The 23610-nt window shown below is 45.5% G+C and overlaps 1 protein-coding gene across 2 annotated transcripts; it reads left to right on the top strand.

Annotated features, from left to right (window-relative positions):
• Nucleotides 1-296: 296 nt before the first annotated feature.
• Nucleotides 297-21710, top strand: LOC136758668 (dual specificity testis-specific protein kinase 2). 2 transcript variants are annotated; one of them, XM_066713230.1, is made up of 10 exons: nucleotides 297-594; nucleotides 2201-2345; nucleotides 13293-13492; nucleotides 14971-15092; nucleotides 16013-16061; nucleotides 16971-17120; nucleotides 18863-19036; nucleotides 19163-19246; nucleotides 19845-19931; nucleotides 20453-21710. In XM_066713230.1, the coding sequence occupies exons 2-10, from the start codon at nucleotides 2315-2317 to the stop codon at nucleotides 20555-20557; spliced, it is 1002 nt and encodes a 333-aa protein (XP_066569327.1). In that variant the 5' UTR covers nucleotides 297-594; nucleotides 2201-2314; the 3' UTR covers nucleotides 20558-21710. The 2 variants fall into 2 exon arrangements, with proteins under 2 accessions (XP_066569327.1, XP_066569328.1); XM_066713231.1 differs by lacking the exon at nucleotides 2201-2345.
• The last annotated feature ends 1900 nt before the right edge of the window (nucleotides 21711-23610 follow it).

Genomic DNA, 23610 nt, shown 5'->3' with positions numbered 1-23610 from the left:
GAATGAGCAGGCTGTTAATGTAAACCCCCCCAGCCCTGTGCTGTAAATGTGCTGCATGCTTTCCAAAAGCTCGTAACGAGAACAACATATATTTAACAAGTGCACCTTTAAAAGAAAAGAGGAGTTTGTAGATCATTAATAAAACCCACCCACGTTGCAGCGTCTATCCCCCCGGCTGTGCACGTTGTGTCCTATTGATGGGAGGAAAACAAAACGAAATCTTACTATGGGAACTTGGCATTGATCGGATGGGGGTAAACTAAGCCTTAGGATGGCTGTAACGGGTTCCTAAAACAACGCATGAGTGGTGGCTGAGACGTCACTGGGAGAGAGAGAGAGAGAGAGAGAGAGAGAGAGAGAGAGAGAGAGAGAGAGAGAGAGAGAGAGAGAGAGAGAGAGAGAGCGCGCACAGCAAGCAATTGCACCATCTGAGCAGTCCACAGTGCAAACGCTGCCGCAATGCACCCAGTCAGAAGAGGCTTCATTGGGGAGAAATAGGGGCTTTCTTGTAAAGAAGTTGTCTCGATTCATACAGCGGTATATCTGACACGGGGGACAAGGCGAGTCAGGAGAAACTGTCGCTACATTGAAACTGTAAGTAGCGACTTATTGATCTGGGGAGAGATCCGCATGCTTTAGTTTTTCAGCCTTTAGGGTGTTTTAATATATATTTGATTTCTGTGTTTAATAATAGTAATGTTGATGATCATGATGCGTTCCCATTGGGTAGTCTGACCAGTAAAGTAAAACTTCCAGTATATCCGTGTATCCAAAAATGTATTTGTTTCTTTCCATGTTGTTGTCAGATGTTGACTCTGTGTGTAGATGCTATTTAAAAGTCCGTTTTTACAGCACGCTCAACACACACCATGTAGCCTGGCTTAAATGCAATCAAATCGGCATTTCACTAGGGTGCAACAGCACAGAAGTGTTGATAGCACTCCGGCGCTGATCTGATGCGCACAGCCTGTTTGACGTGCAAGTGCGGGATGTGAACGATATGAAAAGGTTTGCACATGTGAGACATTTGAGACATGAAAGCACAAGCAAATCCGGACTATGTTTGTGTTGTGGGCGCTTTCTCCTCGGCTCCTTCACTGTGTAATTGAGCGGCACCCTGCGCGCACAGCTGTCTGTACCGTCTGTATGATCTTCCCTTGTCGTCCCACAGCACCGTGCTTTAAATTAGTAAATGCAATAGTGCTGGACCATCATAAAAACGCGTCAAATATGGGTTATTTGGTTTTCTCAGTCATCACCACAGTTTTTCTTGTCCCCCATCTCCAACCGTTTCAATAAATTGGTGCGTAGTGCAGCACTGCCCAGGAGTCCTGTGGCCTGAGAGGGTTATGTGGTGCAGGTGTGCCAGTATCTATTTATCTATCTTAAGAAGGTCTTAAAACTCCCCCATGGCAAGGAGAAAAGTGTACTGTGGTCGTTCTGGTTGGTGAACTGCCACAGCCAGCCTGAAGACTTTGCTGTACCTCCCCAGGACATTTTTGCCGGCCTCTAGAACAACCAGGCAGGACACAAACAAGGCAACTGTTTATAGAGCCAGGAAAAGAACAATAAGCACAGCCCACAGCAACCCCACAGCAGCAGGACAGTACAGAACAGAACAGAACAGCCGCACATAGATAGCTGAAAGAATTAAGAGCATGATCAAAATCCATCTTTAATGTCTCTAGGAAAAATGGTATTACTCGTAACTATTAGTACTAATAATACTGATAACACTAAAACTAATAACAATGGTTTTCTTCTTCCTCCTCCTCTTCTCCTTCTTTTTCTTCTTCTCCTCCATCTCCATTCAGTCAATGCATGCGTCTATCCCAAAGCCACCTACGGCGAGTTATAAATACACACGATAGACGGACATAGATCATGGAATGGGGTAAAACACAGTACACAGCAGGTAACTGAAAAAACAACACCAAGGCTGTGCAGTGCTGAGCAGGGGCCTGGTTTACCTGAACACAAGAATATGGGGGGAAAGAAGGAAAACAATTCCCATAAGTCCAGCAGCTGGGTGCTCTGTCTTGTTACATTGTAATCATGTTCTGCCTCAGGCTTGTGTTGGAGCTGACTGGTGCGCTGTGTTGTGCTGCCATGTGTATCCGTGTGCTGTTTCTGTCTCTGTGCACCCGTGCTGCTCCTTTGTGCGTCAGTGCTTACTGTTTGCATGTGTGTTTTTTCCCAGCTGCTGGATACAGGGATTCACAACCCCTCCCCACCCCCACCCCCCCTCCCGGCTCGGCTCCGTGCTCGAGTTTTGTGTGAAGAAGGACTGCCCCAGTTACCACCCGCGCCCAGGATGCATATGAATAGCTTATTGAATCAATGGAGTAAGTAACTTGTTATCTCCTTGCCTCCCCACTCCACCCCACTCCACACTGGTAATGTGCCTTTGTTCCCCCGTCTGTCCTTTGCTCTACCGTGAGTTTTGAAGCTCTATTTGAACCAAAACGTCTATAACTGAGGTGAACGATTCAGTATGAAAACCCGACTACCATTTCATTCCCCTGTTTCTCCTCCTCTTAAATTGAAGGTTTTCCAACAGTTTTCTCCCACGCATGTCTAAATGTACTTTTTACATTTTATTTTTCACGCAGATCTCACAGGTCACAGTTTTCAGAGCCCTCTGTGTGTTTTCTGTTGTGTTCAGTGTTTATCACCTAAGAAAGATCTGCAATGGAAATGCAGATGTAAAAACAACACTTAGTCATCAGTCTTAGTGGTCCAGTTGTGACATGGACATATTCAATATTTATAAATATGGTTGTCTCTCTATTCTGCACAAGCAGCGCCGTCTGCTGTCTTAGGCCTATATAATGTACCTTTCCAAGAAAAGTTCATTTACATTATGTATTTGAAGGATAGAAAGATCAAGTGTTTTGTTATGAATCCTGTGTCGTCTTCAATAAGTCTTGGTTTGTTTAGGTATTTTTAGTGAGGGGGGCTTCTTCACTCTGAAAGGAGCATAATGAGTATGGTTGTACGAGTGTCTTCTGTGCAGCTCTATGAGAAATTAGACTTGTCTGTGAAGTGTTTCAGGTTCTTCTGATGCAATCACTGCCTTCTGCTTCCCACGCATAACTTCTCCTGACAGGTGTATTTCATAGGGATTGTCACATTCAGTGATGGAGATGTTTTTTTGCAAAAATGACAGGCGACTTTGGAAGTGTCACAAGTGAGTGGGGAAACGATAGACGCAGTCATACCATAAGTTTACATTGACATATTCTGGGGGGAAAAAGTGATTTTTTTTCCTTTAAAAGACAGGCAGTTATAATTTTACTTTGCTCCAGAGGGTTTATGTCATATATATTTATATATTTTTTTTAGTTTATTGTGTATATACCTTATGAAGAGACTCTTGCTGTTGTTTCCAGAGAGATTCATCAATTTGCTGGTGGTGGGGTGTAATGATGCTCTGATTGGTTGAGGCTGTGCTGGCCAAACCAGAGCGTGTTGTCGTGTTTTCATGCTGTGGTGGTGCACTGTCCGTGGGCTGCGTCTCTCAGGGTTTGCCTGCTGCTGTCTCCACAGGGAGATGAGACTCCAGGCCTACTCATAAATCAGTTATTTATATCGGTCAAGGGAAGGGACCTGAGGGCCAGTTCTCCCAGGCTTTTAATAGTTTATCAAGAAACCCTATCTTCAGTTTTGTGCCTAGGGTTGCAGCGCAATGGGAAGGTGGAGGGGGGGTGGGGGTGGTGATGAGGTGGGCAGGAAGGGGGGTCTGGGGGAGTTGTTATCCCATGGGAAAGGCAGAAGACAACCTGACTCTGGAATCCTGAGGATCACGGGGAAATCGGTCTGCGATCAGATCAGCCTCGTCTGCATTCCTTATTGTAGTCCATGTTTCCAGCCATGGGATGTCTGTCCAAAACAAGCATCGCAATCTTCCAATCTCTGCACCAGGCCGTGTCTTATTTTCAGTCCTGTCACAAGGAAAAGGTTGACAAGGTCACGCACTCTGACCTTTGACTTCCTTCATCTGTGTTGCATGCTTTTATTTGTGTGTTTAAAAAGGATGCGGTCTTGATTCAAGAACTTGAACAGAGTCTTCTGTTTTACTGAGGAATGTTTTGAATGGCCTTTTTTTATTTGACTGTACACACATTTTATTCATCTCCCTCTTAACTGCAGGAAGTTATTTATAGTTTAATGTATTATTTTCTTTTAGTTTTTTACCCAGTGTGAGTGAAGAGGCTCAACTAGGTCAGCCAGTGTTGGCTTAGGTAATAAAAGTGAACAAGGGACTTTATTCATAGGGGGCTAAGCCTGGGTGTTAATGCAGCGGAGTGTGTTAAAGCAGTGGAAAGGAAATCCTTAATGAACACAGTCCACGGCTAATCTGTTTATATCGGTATATAATCCCAGAGAAGAGATTCACCCTCTGAGCCTCTTTTCAGAGACAGGCTATGATGAGAGGGGACTGGACAATGGCCGAGTGCACGAACCTCCTGGCAAGCCGTGCGAGGGTCTGTATGTAAACCACGTGCTGAGAGAGCTCCCTTCCTTGGCGTGCACAACAGCAGCCAGTCGAAGCCTGTCTGAAAGCGATCTGGGTGAGAGAGCCCAAAATCTGACCAGTAAAGGAGTTAGTGTGCAACAGTAAACAAACAAACAAACAAACGAGCGAAGCACACAAAACCAGCCTATAAAAGCAAAGCTGCATCACAGGCTTGCTGTTACCACGGTAACACTAGTTGAAGTCCCGGTGCACTGTTCTCTCTGCAGTTTTCCACGTCTATCTGCTCTTTACCACAATCCTGAGTACTTATACCACAACTCGGCACAGTTCATGCATACTAGGGCTGTGTGGGGCCATGTTTGCAAAGACACGGTGTTGTACGCTTGTATCCGTGTTGCCAGATTACGGTGCTCCTGGCGCCCGGTGTGTTAGAGAACATTGAAGACCCAGCCAGACTGAAGGACAGCACAGTGACAGCAGGGTAATTGGCTGTAAATTTACTTTAAACACCATGCAAATTTACCAGGCGATATTTCCATACAGGTGAGTGCCACGTTGTAATCTGCTCTCCAGAGACACCTGAGCATGTTGCTGATCTTCCCCTCACCTTTTTACACCTGGAGGCGCGGTGGCACTCCCAGGGCTCTGCCACAGCATTGAAATATATACACACAAACAACACTTGGACATAAACCCAGGCACGATCCAACTCTCATGTGTTTTTAATCAGGATTTTAAGATCTCGCAGGCCGTTCGGGTCTCTGTTGCCTGTTTCAGCTTTAGCTTCGAGTGGCCTGTGCAGTGATGAACTAAGAGAGAGCAGCTTCCCTGTACTGTCTGTGTGTGTTAGAGGAGAGGACAGATCTGTGATAATCTTTACAGACAATGCGGAACGAAACATCAACCACAGCAACATGTGTTGATCGCGCCATACACCACTCGCATTACTATATCTCTCACCCCCCTGGTTTCATTCTTGCTTTTTCCCACTTCCCTTTTGGCAGCTGCTGATGAAGTGGTTCTGGTATGTCCTGGGTCAGTTCTGGCTCTTGCATAGGCTTTCTCGGAATGAAAGTTGTCAGCAGCGCAGAACGGCCTGCTGTACTTAACAAAATTGAAAAAATCCTGACCTTTTCTGACAAAGGACCAGGTGTGAGACAGGGGCAAGAGACGGGGGCATTGACCGTGTAAATGCTCGATGCATATTGCCCTTCTGAGGCGAGGATGTTTTGTGGGAAGCACATATAGCGGTATCCTGAACCGCAGAGTGCTTCATGTCTGAACTGTGTCCCCATTGTCCCCCTGCCACAATCTAGCCACCCTGCTGTTTTATAAAGTCATTGTGTGAGCAGAAACCATTCACTGCTGAACTGGTCTGTGATGAGCAAAGCTTTTTTCCATGCCAACTCCCTGACATAATGCAGAGAAGTGGGAGCGGCCTGGATTCTTGTCAACAGGCTGATTCTGCTAATTAAGTGTAAACCGGGCTGAAAGGTAATTGAAATGTCTAATAAGGCATGCACACAGGGGGCGCCCTGCGATTTTCCATGGCCTGCTGCTCTCGTACTCCTTATTGGCTGCATAGATAACAATAAAGGATGTGAGCGTAGATCAGGTTATAAATGTGAAGAGTTGTAAAGAGAACTAAATAAATGTCAGTTTGAAATGGAGTCTGTTACTGAGTATCAGAACATCAGCGTTCAGTGGTCTGGTTTGAGACTTCTTAAGATTAGTGAAAGGCTCCTACATATCCAGTGTCTTTGCATGGCTGTGAAGGGGAAGCTCTTACTATTTGCTCTGCTATGCAGGATCTTTATCCAAAGGCATTAATCATTGTTAAGATGAGATGCTTTCTGATGCAACCTTCCAGCTTGTACCAGCGCAGCTTCAGCATCCGGGACTGGGAGTGAAGTGCAGGGGTTGATGCACTAGATCTGTTAAAAGGACTGGGACTCGCCTGATAGGATCATTATTAAAACTATAGTCTTGGAGTGAGAGCTGGGGATCAGCAGAAGTTAAATGCCCATCCTAGAGGGGGAAAACATCGCCTTACACGTAACATGTAGTTGAAGTGGTCTGGGGCGCACAGGCACTGCAGAAAGGTGCCTGTCACTTTCCTGTCCAGACATCTCAAGGGATTACAGACAAACTCCAAAAGGAAAAGGTGCAAAGGTGATAGAACTAGAACCTATTATTATTATTATTATTATTATTATTATTATTATTATTATTAAGATATATAAAAGACCTAAATGTCAAAGACAAATGTGTAAGAAAAAAAGGTAGATATTTAAAGACTTGTGAACATGGCTGTGTGTCTGACTCACACACTGGAGTGCCAGCTGGCTATCAGAGGGCTGCAGAGGAGGAGGAGGGTTGAGAGGCGAAGTAGGAGGCGACTGGCTGGAGGAATGCAGGAATGGGGTTTGATATTGTCACAGAATGGTGCCATCTTCTCCCTCCCCTCCTCTGTCTTCCTCTTGGTTTAGTTTAATCTTACCCTGCTCCCTTTCCCCTCGAAGTCATTACAACACTATAGAGACTGTATCACTGTGCACCTGAGCCCACAATGCAGGATTCCAGTTCCTGTTGTCTGTAAAAGTATCGTTTTGGACCCTGTCACACCGGATGGATATGGTGCTAGCAGAGGCGTCGCAAGGTGGTAGGCGTCCCAGGCAATTGCCTGGTGCCCTGAGCTGGGGGGGCCCCCTCAAAGGGAAAACTCCATCAGCAACCCCGCCCCCCCTCCCCCCACTCTCACCGGCAAAAAAAACGTCTGCACCCCCCTGTCTCACCAGGGAAAACACTGTCAGATTTCCCACTCCTGTGCAGGGCTGAGGCTTGGTAAACCGGGTTCATGTCAGCACCTCTCTTGATTTACTCTCCCTGTATACACTCACAATTCCCAGTTGGGTGTCTGTCTGTGGGGGGGGATAAGTACTGTCACTGATGAGTCTGCTGCTAGACCCTTGCAGACCTTAATAGAAATTCCTGGTCTGAGAGCTTCTGGGTTGTGTTCAGATGTGTTCAGGCCTGGCATTCCATATGAGATCACACCATCCCACACCAGCATGAAAGGCACAAGACAATACTCCACAACAACAAAACTATAATGTTACCCAGGCAACTGAAAACCTGCATACGCAAGCTCTCAGATTTCCCCCCCTGATTTATTCATGAGAGGCAATGCAAAATCGCTTATGCGTTACATTTTTTATTGTTCACCAGTTAAAAGTGCTGTCAACCTGAAGCTGTGGTTGCAGTGTGCTCCATGCGTTTTGTCTTAGTTTCACTTTTTTCCTTGACTTTTGTTTGCACGCGTTCGCTGGCCTACCTCTGCTGGGTTACGTTCGGTGGTAAGTTACAACGAATGCACCGAGGCCAAAACCAAAATGGTGCATTATTTTTAATTCCAGCACACCAAACGCAGGCACCGCACGGTTTGCTCGGCCGTGAGTGAGCATTGTTCGTGTCGGCCTGCGACTTCTGCTGCACCCCCCAACCCCCGCATTCTGTAGAATCACAAGGCAGGCTTTGTTCAAGTTCTCCCACAGTGGAAAGATTAGCATTTTTGCAACCAAAAAGAAGCCACTTCTGTGTGAGTTGGCGGCTTTTTTAATTCAAATTTCCCAGAGGGTTGCCCACAGCTCGGCCTCTAGAGCTCAACCCTGCTGGTTCAGCACTTGACACACGCACGCACATGCCTGGGCTGTACGAGTGTGCTGGGCAAGGATGCCTTCGTGCCAACCCTCCTGTGCCAATGGTCAGTGCCGCTTGAGCCCCGAGAAGAGGCCCTTCTTACCAGCAGGAGAACCTGCCAACACGGTGCTTCAGAGGGGTTGCCTCGATGCAGAAGACCAATGTTCCAGAGCCACAGTGACGGGCAAGAATCTCAAACAGTCAGATGAGACATTAGCACTGCCTGTTTAACCAGCTAAGCAGGTCTGCCTGTGTTAGGACTCAGAGAGAGTGAGAAGGCTCCATATATAAGATGTATATCTAAATAAAAAACTAAACGGGAGCACCCACATTCAAGAACTGAGCTCCAAATGTGGGAATTCAGCAGCAAAACAGCGAGAAATAACTGCGTGTCTGCTGGGACCCAGGCCAGAGTTTGACATTACTGCTGCGGTTACGGGGGGAGATCTGTGCTGTACAGGTGGGTGGCAGCACTTCCATAATTTCAGGTCAGGATTGGCCATCAGTTTTCAAGAATTCTATTCCAAGAGGGCTTTCTTTTATGTTTGTCTACGAGCACAGAACTTTACCTTTTGAATATATTTATTTTCATTGAGACCATTTATTTATAAAATGAGTGCCGTTGCATAACTGCCTCTATAAATTCATGAACCACAATAAAATGCCCAAAATCACATGCACATTTGGAAAATCCAATCCAGACGAAGCAGCAGTGACTGCTACGGCCCTCTCTGGGCCAGCAAAATCACGACCAGAATAATAAGAGCAAATTATTACACATTTTACTTATTTTTCGCTTTGTGTCTCCTCATCTCTCTCTTCCCTTTTTTGGATCTTTTTCATTCTCCATCTCTCGCTCTCTCCCTCCCTTTTCTCTCTAGAAGACATGAGTCTGTACTTGTTTAATTATACATGCAAAATCTCCTGCTTGTCCTTGAAAATTTTCTTTGCTAATTAGACTTTAGAGGCAAGCATCTCTCCGCAGGCTCTTACCAGTCTCCCAGTATTTCTGCATCGGCACAGATCAAGCCATTTAGACCTAATGGGGCAGTGGTGTTGAGATTATCAACCATTTAATTTATTTGTTTGTTTGTTTGTTTACTCACTGACTTTTACTAAAATGTGTTCAATGCACAATGCTGCTACTGTACACAGGACATTAGCTACAGCTAGGCCCTGTAGCTGCATCTTCCAGCATGTTGAGTTCTCATCAGTCTAGGTCTCTATGCAGGTTGTTTCAGCCTGTGTGTTTCGGGAGGAGACACAGATGTGGAGGCCGTGCTGATGGATGGGGGTCATTATCTGTATCAACAGCAGACTCCAGAAACCAGCCAGGGGTGAATTGTGTCTGGCCAGAATGGTGCACAATTACTTCCAACAGCAGCCCTGTTTTTAGGCAGCTGATCCAAAAATGTTGCACTGCCACCAGTGTTGCCAGCTTGGGATCACTATAGCCTGGCACCTTTTTCTTGCCTGACAGAAACACCCTGCCAAAACCGTTTGTGTGTTTGATTGATTGTTTTTAATGCGACATATTTGGGAATTGAAAACATACATTGTTCACAATCAAACTTAGGTACACTAACGTCTGGAGTGGTTCATGGGATACTGTTAGTTTAAACTGTTTTACACTTGGTTAGGCTGATAAATCAAGAATAGGTAAAATGTTTACTTGTAATCTTTAATGCACTTGCTGCTGACCATGCAATTTCTCATATCTGTCCTTACCTCGGACTAATTTTTACATACCAGCTGTTCATACTTAATGTTAACAGTCAAACCCAGAATCCTGCAGTGCAAAAATCAGGGCTGCTATGTTTTGTTTTGTTTTTTCTGCCCCCGTTTTGTCTTTCAAATGATTCATAATTTACTTTCTTATATTAATAAGGCTTGATAACAAATTAATCATATATAACTAAATATATAAATGCAAGCTTATCTAATGAAAACACTGCCGAGCCCCCAGGTGCGCAGCTAGGTAGCAGGAAAATGCAGGACTGATGTCATGAGAGAGGGAGGGAGGGGGCAGGGAAGGTAGGAGAGAGAGGGTTAAATTGCATCAAGGGGCACAGTGTGTCCTTTGGCTGTTAATGCGGAAACATGGTGACGTCATCAGACTTCTAAACCCACTGTGAGATTGCTGTGCACACACTCACTGCTGGGTAAATGACATCGTTAACTATAACCCATTTCCCATCATGCGCACACACGGCAACACACACAAACATATGCACTCACACACACACATTTATAACCAAAAAAAGGGATTACAAACAAGAAGTGACATTTTCAGACCAGTTTTCTTGTTTGGTTTTCATTAGGCTTATTGATCCTGATAAAGATGCGTTTACATAAGCTTAGTGCTGAGAAACGTCTTCATCTCCTCTTGGCCTCCAGCACGGTGCCTCACAGAGAGACCCTCCCCTGCCTGAACACAGGAGTGGCTTCCGAGAAGGGGTCAGTCGCCGAACAGTGTGAGCTGTTGCAGTTCACCCCACTGACAGGGTGTGAACGTGTCTAATGTGGAGCTCTGACATGTGACATCACCGCTAGAGTTCCAGAAGGAGCTGGGGTCAGGGGTCAGGGTCGGGACCTCAAGCACAGTGTTCGCAGTCTGAGCCGGGGGGAAGCACTCCACCCATACAGGCCGCGCTCCACCCCAGCGCATTAATGACTCTCCATGGTGATAAAAAATACATGCAATTGCACAGGAAACTTGAGTTGCGCAGTCAAGTGTTCTGAGTAGACAGGAATCCGTAAAGATATACATCGGAAGCAGTTTTTTTTTTTTTTTGTGTGTGGCTCGCAACATCTCTAATGAAGCCAGTGAAAAGACTGTTATTATTTTTGTTGTTGCTTGGAAAGATGTGAACTCAATGTAGCATTTCTCAACCTGATCAGCTGAATAAACGCAAGTCTGGACAACAGCAAGACTGGGACTCACCTGGCAATCCCAAATTAGGAGCTCAGTACTTGATGGTTCACGTTATGTAGGAGGAATCCTGTCAAGCTGCAATCAATGGTTCATGACCGTAATTTGCATTCTGCTGGTGTACTTTGGTCTGGGTTGCAATTCGATGGTTCAAAATTGTTGTCCGTTTAAATACATATGTATGATATCTGTGTGAGTATTAAATGAATGCCAAAGAGCAGTGTCTTTCTCCACTTTAGTAATTCTGTGCAAAAAGACAAATAGCCTTTTCATGTTTCACTTTCCAAAGTGTACCATGGGCTGAAATCTCCTGTGAACAAAGAGCTGTTTGAGCCGACAGGCCGCTCCTGGGGGCAGGGCTGAGCGAAGGCGGCCGCGGCTGCTGCTCCACATCGGGAGGAGAAAGCGGTTCAAATCCTCATAGCAAAGACTGTCCAGTGAGGATGTTCCTCTGTGCTTTAGAGAAGCAAGTAGTGGTGTATTATACTGTTGGTTTTGCTAGGGACTAAAAACAAATTGGTTTTCTGTGTGTGTGTGGGGGGGCTTCGGGGGTGGATTTAAAGAGAGTGCCATACAGTGGTACGAGTGCTGGTTATAAAATGTGGGTGGTGGGGGGCCGTTGTTAAGTAGGTCGAACCCTTACATCATCGCACTGGCTTCCTGTTTCGCACCTGTGAGGAAATAACCCCCCAAAACAAAAAACCCCACCACAGAGGCAATCAAATGAAGATGAACACTGTGACTATCACACCTTCTCCTCCTGCTGACTGACACACAGGAAACGGTAGCAGCTTCACTTTTGAGAAAAGATCATAATGTCTGACCATTAACATCCTGAGTTAGGGGGGGCTTCGGGCCTCAGAGTGAGATCAGACTTGGGCAGTGAGGACACGCTGTGCCCACGCACCACACAGGTGGCTCAAAACAAACACAGCTTATTTGCAAATTGCGTAAGCCTTTTAATTTTTTCTGTTGTTGTGTGTTGTGCAAGAGGCTTTCATAATTATCTGCATGTCTTTTCCTTTCTTTTTTCAATTTTTGTAATATAATGATGAAAGTATGCTTGATAGCACGATTGCTGTCTGACTTCCTGTGTTAGTGCAGCGTCTTTTTCATCCGCTGCACACCCTGCTGGTGCTGCTCGTTAAGCCAGCGACGTTTGAAGAAGCCAGCGCACTTCCTGAGAGTGAAAAAAAGAGAGAGAGCTAATTGAAAAATAAGGAACTGGGAACATAATAGGTAGCAGGTTAGGTGTCATTTTAATGAGAATCGGACAATGGAAAATGTTTTTTTTTTGCGGGAGCAGGATGCACACGGGTAAAACAAACAGTGTGCTGTTTTCATAAGTGACGGTTCTAAGGGTGTTGTTGTAAATCTATAGAAATATTTTTGTTTTCTTGCTCTCTTTCTCGTTGTTTAATTTGCATGATGCTTCCATGCACGCTTCCAGCCCTGATTTGCAAATGAAGACATTTTACTTACAAATGTAATGTGTAGTTGTTTTTTTTTTTTTTTTAAACATTCCACACATAAATTAGATTTTAAATAGGTGTTTCTCTTTTCTTAAATGATTCACTCTGCACTGCTCTTCCTGTTGATGTGGGCCCGCTCTGAAAACAGAATATCTTAACTAACTTGTAATGTGCATCTTAGGTCACCAGTCCCGTCTCACCCCCTTTCTGTTGCTATTTTTTTGCCTTCTGCTTTATGATGGCTGTTTTTATTCATCTTCTGTGTGTGTGTATTGCAAGCTAATCAGGTGAATCTCCTTAGTGAGAGGTACACTTTAATTTAGTATGAATATCATTTAGTGAATGGAAATAGAAACTACCAAACATATAAATATATAACTTTTTAACATAGCGATTGCAAATTGGAAATCTTTGTTATTGTCACAATAAAAATAAGGATTTTTACATTGTATTTGAGAAGAAAATTTGCCTCTCTGTTTCCAAAGTCACGGGGGCTCTTCAGTAAAACGTTTCCCCATGATTTTACCATAGAGTAGCAGGGTACATTTTCCTGCCACTGCCTCTCTAAGTCCCATGTGACAGGAATTGTGCAGTTTGCCCATAACATAAACACACATCGGCCCTTCACATGGCATGCGAGGGTGGCCTCCCACTCTCCTTGGCCCTACAGCTGACACAAACTGACCTAAACCCCCTCCACCCCCCGCAGCGGAGATCTCGACGATGTGCGAGGCGGAGGTCATCTCGTCGGAGCCCAGCAGCCCCACCCAGTTCTACGGCGAGTCGTCCGACACCTACTACCACGTGGACCGCTGGCAGCGGCTGCGCACGGCCGTCAGGAAGCTGGAATTCTGGGAGAACTTCACTGCTGAGCTCATTGGGAGCGGCTTCTTCTCCAAGGTGTACAAGGTATGATTTGGGCAGGTTGGAGGTGGAGAGTGAGTGGCACAGTGCTGCTCACACATGTTCGCAGAGGAAGAATCGGTGGGTGGCAGCTGTCACAGTGAAGCCCAGTGATTCTTTCACAGATTTTTTTACAGTCTATGAAGCCTTGATTGAGGGGCTTAGTCCTGCTGATGCCCATACATATATTCATGCATACAGATGCACAGTAGACCCTGTTACCCTGAAGTCCATGTACACAAGTGGCTCTAGGCGAGTCTCTCCAACCTGACTGTCGGACTCTCCACACTCTTGGGGGAAACTCTTCCTTGTCCACCTGGAGAGAGAAGTAGCTCCTGAGCCCCACTGACTTATGATAGAAAACATTTTAAAGGGAAGGGAAAGGGGGGAAAAAGAAAGATAATACAAAGTGGCCAGTTCTGTGAGGAATACTGCAGGAGTGTGTTGGAAATGTACAGTGTGTAATCAGAGGGTACTGACAGAGGCCACAACATCTATTTCAATCCACTTTCAGGCCACAGGCAAATTGACACTTGGGGCATCTTTCTACACTCGCCTAGTTCCTTTATGTGGGTCTTTTAAGTATTAAAAATACACATTGAGGTTCATTGTTACCGTATACTTTCAAAATCTAAAATAAATTCTTGGGTTATGGACTGAAATACTTTTAACTTACATCCCATGTGTTTTACATCTGCTGAAAAGGGGGCCAGTTTTTGGCAGAAGAAGAATACAAGGGAAGGCACACGCCCAGCATGTATAGAAATGCGATGTGGATTTGGCTACTGAACTAGCGGGGTTGATGTATTTCTTTTTGCCCTCTGAGTGACGCAAAGCAAGACTGACGCGGTCACCGTTTGTGTCGATTCAGTGGCAAATCCAACACAAGGAGGTGATTGTGTGTGCTCTTAATTCAAACTACTACATTTGGCAGCTTTTCTCTGTGTTTCTTAGCCAAACGATGTCAAAACCTGCACAAAAAAATGAAAAAGAGATAAAGAACAAAGCAGGCTGGTTCCTGTCAAGTGGTCACTGCTGTTCTAATCAGCACTCAGGCGCCGATTAAGAATTGGTGCAGGTCAGTTTGTCGCTGGTGTTTGCGTGCCGTATTGCGTAGGAACTTCTAGGTAAAGATCTCGCTGAGCACTTAAGCGCTGCATTGAAAGGTCTCTGATGGTGGATAAGGCCGGGATGTACTTTAGATCAGAAATCGAAGCAGGTTTTCGTAAGCCTTGGCAACTGCGTAGCCCTTTTGCGGGGGGGGGAAGGAAGAAGAAATAATCTAGTAATATATTATAAGATATTTAACCACATATCTATAATAATATTATAATAATATTTATAGCAACAACAACAACGTTTTTGAATTGGTCTTAGTATTATGTATTGAACGATTTTTCTTCTACTGTGCCACAACTGGGCTGGATGGAGCCACCGACTGCCCTTGTCTGTGTCTCTCGTTAATGGTGCCCTCTGTCTGCCAGGTGATACACAACACCACGCGGAAGGTGATGGTCGTGAAGATCTACAAGAACGACGTGGATCAGGACAGTATCGTGCGCGAGATCAGCCTGCTGCAGAAACTCTCCCACCCCAACATCGTCAGGTAGCAGCCTGTCCTGAGCATATGCGACACACCTCCCAGGGCCTGCTAGATTGTACTGCACTGCAATGCATTATGCCATGAGACTGGTGCCCTGGTGTCAGAGTCCATGGAAGCGGCCTGCTCGTATGAACACCTGTGCACAGCCAACAATAGCACATGCTCAAGCCCCCATCCACGCTCTCCGCTCTCAGACTGTCCCGGTCACACAGTTCAGTACAGGTTTCATAACACTTTATTTGTCCAGGCAGTTACTTGACTTTGATTATTTTTCTTAGAAAGGTTTTTCAGGTCCCAGTGATATTCTTATCAGAAAACATACATGCCCTGCTCAGCCAGCTGCCCTTGGTTCTTTGGGAAATAGCCTTGAGAAACGGCAAAGCGATCGTCTAGTGGGGAGGGCAATGTTTCACCCATCTATGACATTGATGTGTGTAGACATTTCATACCGACCTAAACCAACTCAAAACTGTAATCTGTCTACAAATTGCAAATAACAAAACTTATCTCCTATGTTGTTTTTATTTATAAATTGTAAAAAGTGGCTTCGGACAGCTACATTTATCTACTATAGGGTCCAAGTCTGTAATTTGTACAATCGCAGGTGTGGCAAATTCTGGATGGGGTTTAGGCCAGAGTCCAACAGCACAGCTCAAGTCTCCAGCCCCTCTCCTGTGCATTCAGTTACTTAATTGCATCAATTAGTGATGTAAATGGTCTGGATTCGTTATCCTGAGCCAGTGATTGAAAACAGCTGTGACACCTGAAGGCTTCCCAGCTATACAAGCACACTGCACTGAAGTCAAATGTGTAATACTATAACATGCACTATGAGTGAAAATCATTAATCAAGACCACTTGTGGATTAACCAAGTCCTTTGTATCTCCTTTTCTTTGTTTGTGTGTCGCTTTGTGTGTTTCAGATATCTCGGGATCTGTGTGAAAGAAGATAAGCTGTACCCAATTCTGGAGGTAACCTGATATTGCTGGTGTCACTTTTTCAAATGCATTGTGACAGGTTCCCTGATAAGAAGAGATAAGTTGAGAGGAGGTGATGATGTGCGGGGTGGATAGGCAGCAGGCGGAACAGCAGGCCACACGCTCAGAGGTGCAGGCCCTGCGTGTAAGGGCTGCTGCTCGCTGGGGCTTCCGTTTTACCTCCCAGAAACCTGAAAACGCCCTGATAAAAAAAAAAAAACTGTCAAGATTCTTTTTGGAATTTGCATGTTTGTTTACATAGTACACAATAAACAAACAAACAAATTAGTAAAATTATGTTTTTTGCTCAGTACTTTTGGGCTCTTGTGGCAGTCCAGTGAGGTTGTTGGGTGTCTTAGTGTCACCGTTTAATTGGACTTTAGATCACTAAGGACTTGTGTAATTTGATACGTCTCATTTGTTTACCTTAGTATTATTGGGTTTTTTTTAATATTTGAATGGTATGATGGATTTGTGACCCAGACTGCTGCTGTACAATTGAGCGGTGCTGCTTTGCTTGACAGCTGCTGTGAGGTAGTTTAAATGGGTCCTGTGTTAGTTGCTTTGGGTACAAGCATTAGCCAAATTTTTTTGTTATCATTGGTTATGCGCAAACGAACGTTACCATGGCATCACAGGTGGAGGTGTCCACACTGAGCGTTCCGGCTCCCTGCCTTTCTCCATTCTGATTGGTCAGCAGGAGTCACTTGAGACACAAACCATGATACCATGCTGCTGCCCAAGATGGAAAAGACTGACTGCTCGAACCCAGTGCACGAGTCACCATGAAGCACAGACATTTGGATTGGGCAGGGTTCAGTGTGAACCAACCTTCTAACTGAAAGTAATAATAATATTATTATTATTAATAATAATAGTCATTCTGTTTCTGTGTTCCCTCAGTACGTGAGCGGGGGTTGTCTGGAGGAGCTGCTGGCCAGGAAGGACGTGTCGCTGTGCTGGAGGGAGAAGGTGCTGCTGGCCTCTGACATCACCCGAGGAATGATCTACCTGCACTACAAGAACATCTATCACAGAGACCTCAACTCGAAGGTGGGGGGGCTGGTACTCATTAATGTATTTTATTGACTTGTGCTCCCCGTGCTTCTCCATGAGTCACCATGAGCAGCATTGTTTTTTTATCATCCCATAATCAATACTCTGTCAATCAGTGATGAGTCGTGCAGTGACCCGGTGTGACTCGACAGCAGCTTCCCATTTCAGTTCAGATTTTTAATATCCCATTAAAACAGGAACAGTTGTATTGTAATGTATTGCTCTTCAAAATATGGTGGTTCCTACTTTTCTGGGCACATTTCCTTTTCCCAAACTGCCTTCATTTGTGTTTTGTGTATATCGGTTTTGTTTGTTTCTTTACATTCATTTTATTGTTTTTAGTTTTCCTTTTCTTACCCGGTGAAAAAAAACATGCTGAGAGTGAGGCAGCCTCCTTACACATCAGACTAAAGTGGCCACAGGGCAAAGCTAGCTGTGTTTTTGTTTTGTTTTCCTGCGTTTCGTTTCTTCAGCTGCCATATACATTAGAGAGCTGGGGAGAGAACACAGGTGTATTTATTTTAATTTTATTTATTTGAATGAAGGCAGGAGAAACTGCACTGAAAGAGTAGAAACACTCAGCGTTTTTGTGTGCAAGTGTTTTGTGTGAGTGTGTGAATGTCAGTCCATTCATTTTTGCTGTCCCTGCAAAACAGTTGCTCAACCACAGTAGAGACCTGCAGAATACCCAGGATTTGCTAATGAGGGAGCCCAGTGACACTGCAGCGCGCGCACACACACTCTCTCGCACAGAAAGCTCACCTGATTGTCATGCAAATTCTGCACATTCTGAAGAGATGCATTCTGCAAAATCCTGCTCTGGGCTCGAACTCTGTGTCAAAGTGAAGTGGACCTCGGCACTAAAACAGAACCCCCTGCCTTGTGTCTCCCTGCATCCCGTCCACATTCAGACAAGAGCTGTAGGAAGTTGGTTTGTTTACATTGTCTTTGACTCCTGCAGAAACAGGGTTGTTTAGAGAGCATGTAGTTGTAATGCTACTGAAAAGTGAAGCAAGACAGTCCAGGCAGTCTGATTGATTGACTCTGATTTCCTCACACTGCAAACAAAGGAAACAGAACCACCGCACACCTACACAACAGAACAAAACAGTTCCTTTCAATGGAAAATATCAGTTTTTTTTAATTTGTATTGTTTTTCTTCAATGAAGCTTTGCCCTACGTCATTATATACAATGTGGGGTGGTGGAGGCTGTTCTTTACCTGTGCCACCTTCAGCCGAATGGCAAAATACACCATGCACAGTCCTCCATCAAGGGGAGAATTGGATGATGCTATTCAGTTACAGCCCAGTGCCTGGGTCAGCTGTTACCTACTCTGTGGGATTATGACAGCCCATGTACATATGTGGCAACACAATGGATTGACAGCCTACAGAAATATTAAACTGACAAGGGACAGGGCTGTGCTCTGTACAAAATACAGCAGGAGGAAACCAGCTGCCCACGTGCATTGTCTGGGCAGCTCCCGAATAGCACTGAGCAGGCGTAGACTGGGCCCACAGACGTGTCTGTGCAGTGGGGTGGTGTGTGTCAGTAATGCCCTCTGCTGGTTGATGTGATCATATCACTCACTCCCTTTTGTGCAGGCAGAAGTAGATGGTAAGGCTGCGTCAAAAAACGCATACTACATACTATGCACTAAAGGTTTTTTTTTGTGTGTGCCTATTTTCCCTGAGACGCAAGGGTGAGACAGGTGTCCTCTATATTGTGTTTCTATAGAACTGCCTGATCCGGGTGACGGGGCGCAGGCGTGAGGCACTGGTCACAGACTTCGGCCTGGCTCGGGAGGTGGTGGAGCTGCCTGCCAAAGACCCGGGGCGGAAGCTCTCGCTGGTGGGATCGGCCTTCTGGATGGCACCAGAGATGCTGCGAGGAGAACCATATGACCGCAAGGTACAGAGCACCACAAGAGAGAAGGAGGGGGGGAGAGGGTTGGGGTGAGAAGAGGGAAGGCTGTGTGGGATTCGGCTGTGGACCCTGGCTGATCCGGCACCTCTGCTGTCTCGGTGTGTCCTGCAGGTTGACGTCTTCTCCTTCGGGATCGTGCTGTGCGAGATACTGGGGCGCATACCTGCTGACCCAGAAGTTCTTCCCCGAACACAGGTACATACATGCATACATACATTCATACATTATTAATCAACCCTAGTGTGTCCCCGTTGTCATGAGGACCAGCCTCGAGCCAACTGCAGCCTCTGCACCGATTCTTAAGCAGCTTCACACCCTGTCATCCCCTGGGCTCAATGACACGCTGCACAGGGCTCAGAGACCCGTTACCCAGGACTGTATCACCACACACTGCGAGTTACAGCCGTTCCAGTCCAGTACGGGTTTTGTCTCGTGTGCTGCTGAGGGAGTGAGTCAGTGCTGCCGGAAGCTCTATCTCTCTACTGGCACAGCTGCACAAGGGCTCGGTGACTCATCGCCATTTCAAATGTATATCTAAAAATTGTATTTATTTATTTATTTCAGTCAAGCAGCTCACTGTTGTAATGATGCAATGGGGAAACTGGTCGCACTGGGAGGAAAATGAAAAGGAAAAAACAAAAAGTGTAGTTATTGTTTTAACCCTCTCCCTCTCTCCATCCCCCCTCTATCTTTTTCTTTCCCTCTCTTCCTCCAATACAATCTCTCTCTCTCCCTCTATCTGCCCCCTACTCCATCTTCTCCTTCTCCTTCCTCGCTCCCTCTCTCCGGGCAGGATTATGGGCTGGACGTGACTGCGTTTCAGGCGATGGTGAGCGGGTGCCCACAGCGGGTCGTTGAATTGGCTGCCAGCTGCTGTCAGGTGAGGTCCTGCCCTGGGGGGTGCCATCCCCTTCAGCTTTTCATTCCCCCCCCAAAAAAACTAAAAGCAAGTAGGTCTTCTGAGTCATGAGAACATCAGTTTATCCTCCTTGAACGAACACTTAGGTCTGTATTGATTTGTTTCTGGACATGTTTCTTCTTCATCTGAGGCTAAATAAATATCTAGATAAATAGTTAGATCTATAGATAGATACTTTCATGCAATGCTTATATACATACAGTACTTACATGCATACGTACACACCTAGATAACACCTCATAGTTCATTCGCTAGCACTAGGCCTGGGTCCATTTGTGGTAAACCACATTGACTGAGCAGGGTGTTAATTACAGCACCCTTTCACTTGTGACAAGCAGCTTGACACCAATGTGTTCAGACACGTTGTGCAACAGCCCCTTGAGCCCAAGTAATACTTAAGGGGACACAGGTATGGGGCAACGTCAGCCCGGCTGCTGCTTCACGAGTCAGTAATAGAATGGATTTCTTGTGCTGTGTCGCAGATGGAGGCCTTCAGGCGGCCGTCGTTCACCGAGCTGCTGGACGCGCTGGAGGAGGTTGCGGAGACACTGGAGCCAACAACCAAATCAGAACTGACCACCGGCTGAGGGCACCTCCCGACTCCTATCCCCCACCCCCGCCCCTCCCTCATTCCCCACGCAACTGGACTGCAGCTGGGCATGGCACTGCAGAAGACACAGACAGCTGGTGTCCTTTGTCACACTCTCTGAAGGAGCCTGAAGCACGGGAGGAGAAGACAACAACCAAATAATTACAGCAACAACGGGAAGAAAACCGAACCGGCTCAGCAGCACTGAGGGGTTGATGGGAGTTGGACAAATCTTTCCATTACTGGTGGCATCATGCCTACACACAGACCTCAATTCGAGGCCTTTCCTTGCTCTGTCCAGCTCCTGAGTGATGCTTTCTGCCTTGGCTGAGTGAGACATTTTGGATTTCTTATTTTCTTCTTTTGTTTATTTGTTTATAAATGGATCCAGTAACAAGAGCGCACGGAGCAGTTCCTCCAGCTGTGGCACATGTGGCTATCAACATTCACAACATCTGGGACACTTCTGTCCTGTAAGATAGAAAGCTGAGGAATTCATGGTCGCCTGTCTCCACCCTTTCTCCCTTTCCCTATGTTATTCACAGTGAAAACATCAACAACAAATCAGATATTTTTAAGGGGGTGGCAGCAATTCCGCCTCGTCTATTTGTTGCTGATCTTGACATGGATGGACTTGACGTCTCGACTCCCAGACTGGCTCTGCATGAATTCAATAAGCAGTATTGCGTGTGCGTGTGAGAGTTGGGTGTCTGCTGGGCAGTGAGAGTCGGAGTGTTTTATGCTTCGGCCTTCCTCTGTTGTTCCTGGTTCTCTACTGCAGTTCAGGTGTCAAGACACTCATCCAGGCAACCGGCTTCAGTCTTCAAGAACCGCCATCAGCCGAGCTTGACTGTGTTGGCATTTCCAACTGCCTCTGATCCAGGGCCGTGATGTCATGGCCATGGTATCAGTTCGAACACTGCTTCAATTTTTTTTTTTTTTTTTTTACTTTTGTTTAGTTTTTCATAGGAACCAATGTTACAGTTGATGTTATTTCCTGTGCTTGGTTAATGTACGGCCTTCAGTGATGTTTCTTCCCCAGTCTGATGCTGTTGGTTTCTGATGTAATATACATGTAAATATTCTGGTTGTACAGACTTGAGAGCTTATTAACCATTGTGAAGCCTTAGTAAAAGAACTGGTGCTAATCGGCTTCTTTTTTGTATTTGTATTTATTTTTAGATCCAGGAATAAGGTCGATGCATTGATCTGAGCCCCTAGCATGTAAGCTCATCGTCCATCCATTTAAGTTTGAAGGATTTTTTATTTCTATTTTCATAGAAAAAGAGGGGTCAGGGTGGGGGTGCAAGGGTTTTGTAGCGTAAGGCCTAGACCACAGTCGTACCTTTGCCCCAGTCACAAACTGAGAATTACAGACTTGTAAAGCCGGATTCTCGTGGGAGTGATTCTGTGGATTCTTTGGACTTGATGCCGGCTGTGGGTGTAGTGGGTATTCTGGGAGCTACCATTGGGTTTTCTATGAAATATTTATGTATGGGAAAAAAAAAAAAAATCTGCAAATAAAAGTTTTTAAACAACTACTGAATGCCCCAAGAGAGGGAATGCTCTTTTTTTTTTTTATTTGCTTCCACCCTGGTGATAATAAAATAGTTATATAGTTATGTGTTTGTGTGCAAGTGCCTGTGTTGTGTGTGTGTGTGCATGTCCCTGTGTCAATTTGTGCATGTATGTGTCTGAATGTGAGTAATGAAAAACCCACAGAGGTTTAAGGTATGAACTTTTCCAATTGATATTCAGCTCATTTCTGAGGTAAGTACGTCAGAGGTAGCTAGCAGCAGTGTTTTCAGTGATTGCATGCCGCTGTTGCTTAGCAACTTTTTGTTTGTCCTTTTTTGTGTGTGTGCATGCGTGTGGACTTGCACTTGTGCTCCTGCAGCACAGAGCACTGACCATATTGGTGAACAGCCTGGTGCGGTGCCAGCTCGGCCTACACACACTCCTACAATTGGGGTAGCCACGTTCTTTATCACCTGACCTGGGGGACAGCACTTTTCACTGAACTAAAACTCGCCATGTTGTGAGCTGCGTAAAATAAACTCCCCAGCTGCTAATGCCGCTTAAAACACCAATTAAATGTTCTGTAGTACAACCACAGTACAGTCACAGTAGAGTGGAGGTAAGCGCACTGTATACAGGTGTAGTTTAGTATAGTAAACCACAATGTAAGCCACAGGAAAGCAAAGTACACACAATGGTATAACCCTGGGGTGGGGGGGAACGCTGTACTGTACAGATTCCCTGTGGTAAAGTCTTGGAGAGTGTGCCCACTGGTGTGGCGGAGGTGCTGCTCAGCCTCCCCTACTCTGCGGCCTCGGTGCTTATGATCAGTCAAAGCACACCTCGTCTTCTGCCAGGTGTCTTCACTGCCCGCGGTTTGTCTGAAAATAATCTTGGGGGAGGGAATGGAAAGAAACTTCAAAAGATTTTATGCAAATTATTCTGTAAAAATGTTCTGTAGCTATGTTCTATGATCAGACAGGTTATTGTTTTTGTTATAATTAATACTGTCGTTGTTATGATCTTTCTTCACCTAAAGAGAAAAAGCTAGAAGAAAGAGAATTAGTTTCTATAAATTATGGTAATACTGTTCTTTGCAGCTCAGATTGGGTCCTTTGTTCATCGGGGTAGCAGGCTGTGGCCCTTGTGATCAAAGGGTGCATTGACAGCCGGTGTGTCTTTTTAATACAGCATTTATTAATTACAGAGCATTTGGTGGAAGCTTTGACCACATAAACCTTATCAAGCGAGTGAGCTTTGAATTCACCAAAGGTTGCTGCAGCATGCAATGGGTGTTTCTTTTTTTATAATCAATTCCCTGGCTGTGTTTGGTGTGTCAACAGAGATCTGTTTAAATCATGGACCTGTGTTCACAAAGCAGAGTGATGCATTGTGGAGGGTCACACCTCACTACAGTAGATTTGCTCACTGTTCCGCTTCATTGACAGAAGGCTTTGGAGGCGCCAGTCGATTGCAGATGAACCGCTGGATTTCATAAGTCCAGGAGCAGAAGAAGAAGCTAGAGGATCCTGG

Source organism: Amia ocellicauda, chromosome 9, assembly GCF_036373705.1.
Source record: "Amia ocellicauda isolate fAmiCal2 chromosome 9, fAmiCal2.hap1, whole genome shotgun sequence".
In the NCBI taxonomy this organism is placed as follows: Eukaryota; Metazoa; Chordata; class Actinopteri; order Amiiformes; family Amiidae; genus Amia; species Amia ocellicauda.
Note: the sequence above shows the minus strand (reverse complement) of the source record. Positions and strands in the feature narration are given on the sequence as shown.

What these genes read in the sequence shown, in the direction of transcription:
- LOC136758668 (XM_066713230.1), top strand. Translation starts at nt 2,315, where the DNA reads ATGCATATGAATAGCTTATTGAATCAATGGA. An exon ending in AGCTGTACCCAATTCTGGAG is followed by an intron (nt 16,062 to 16,970) that starts GTAACCTGATAT and finishes GTGTTCCCTCAG; the next exon opens with TACGTGAGCGGGGGTTGTCT. An exon ending in TGGCTGCCAGCTGCTGTCAG is followed by an intron (nt 19,932 to 20,452) that starts GTGAGGTCCTGC and finishes GCTGTGTCGCAG; the next exon opens with ATGGAGGCCTTCAGGCGGCC.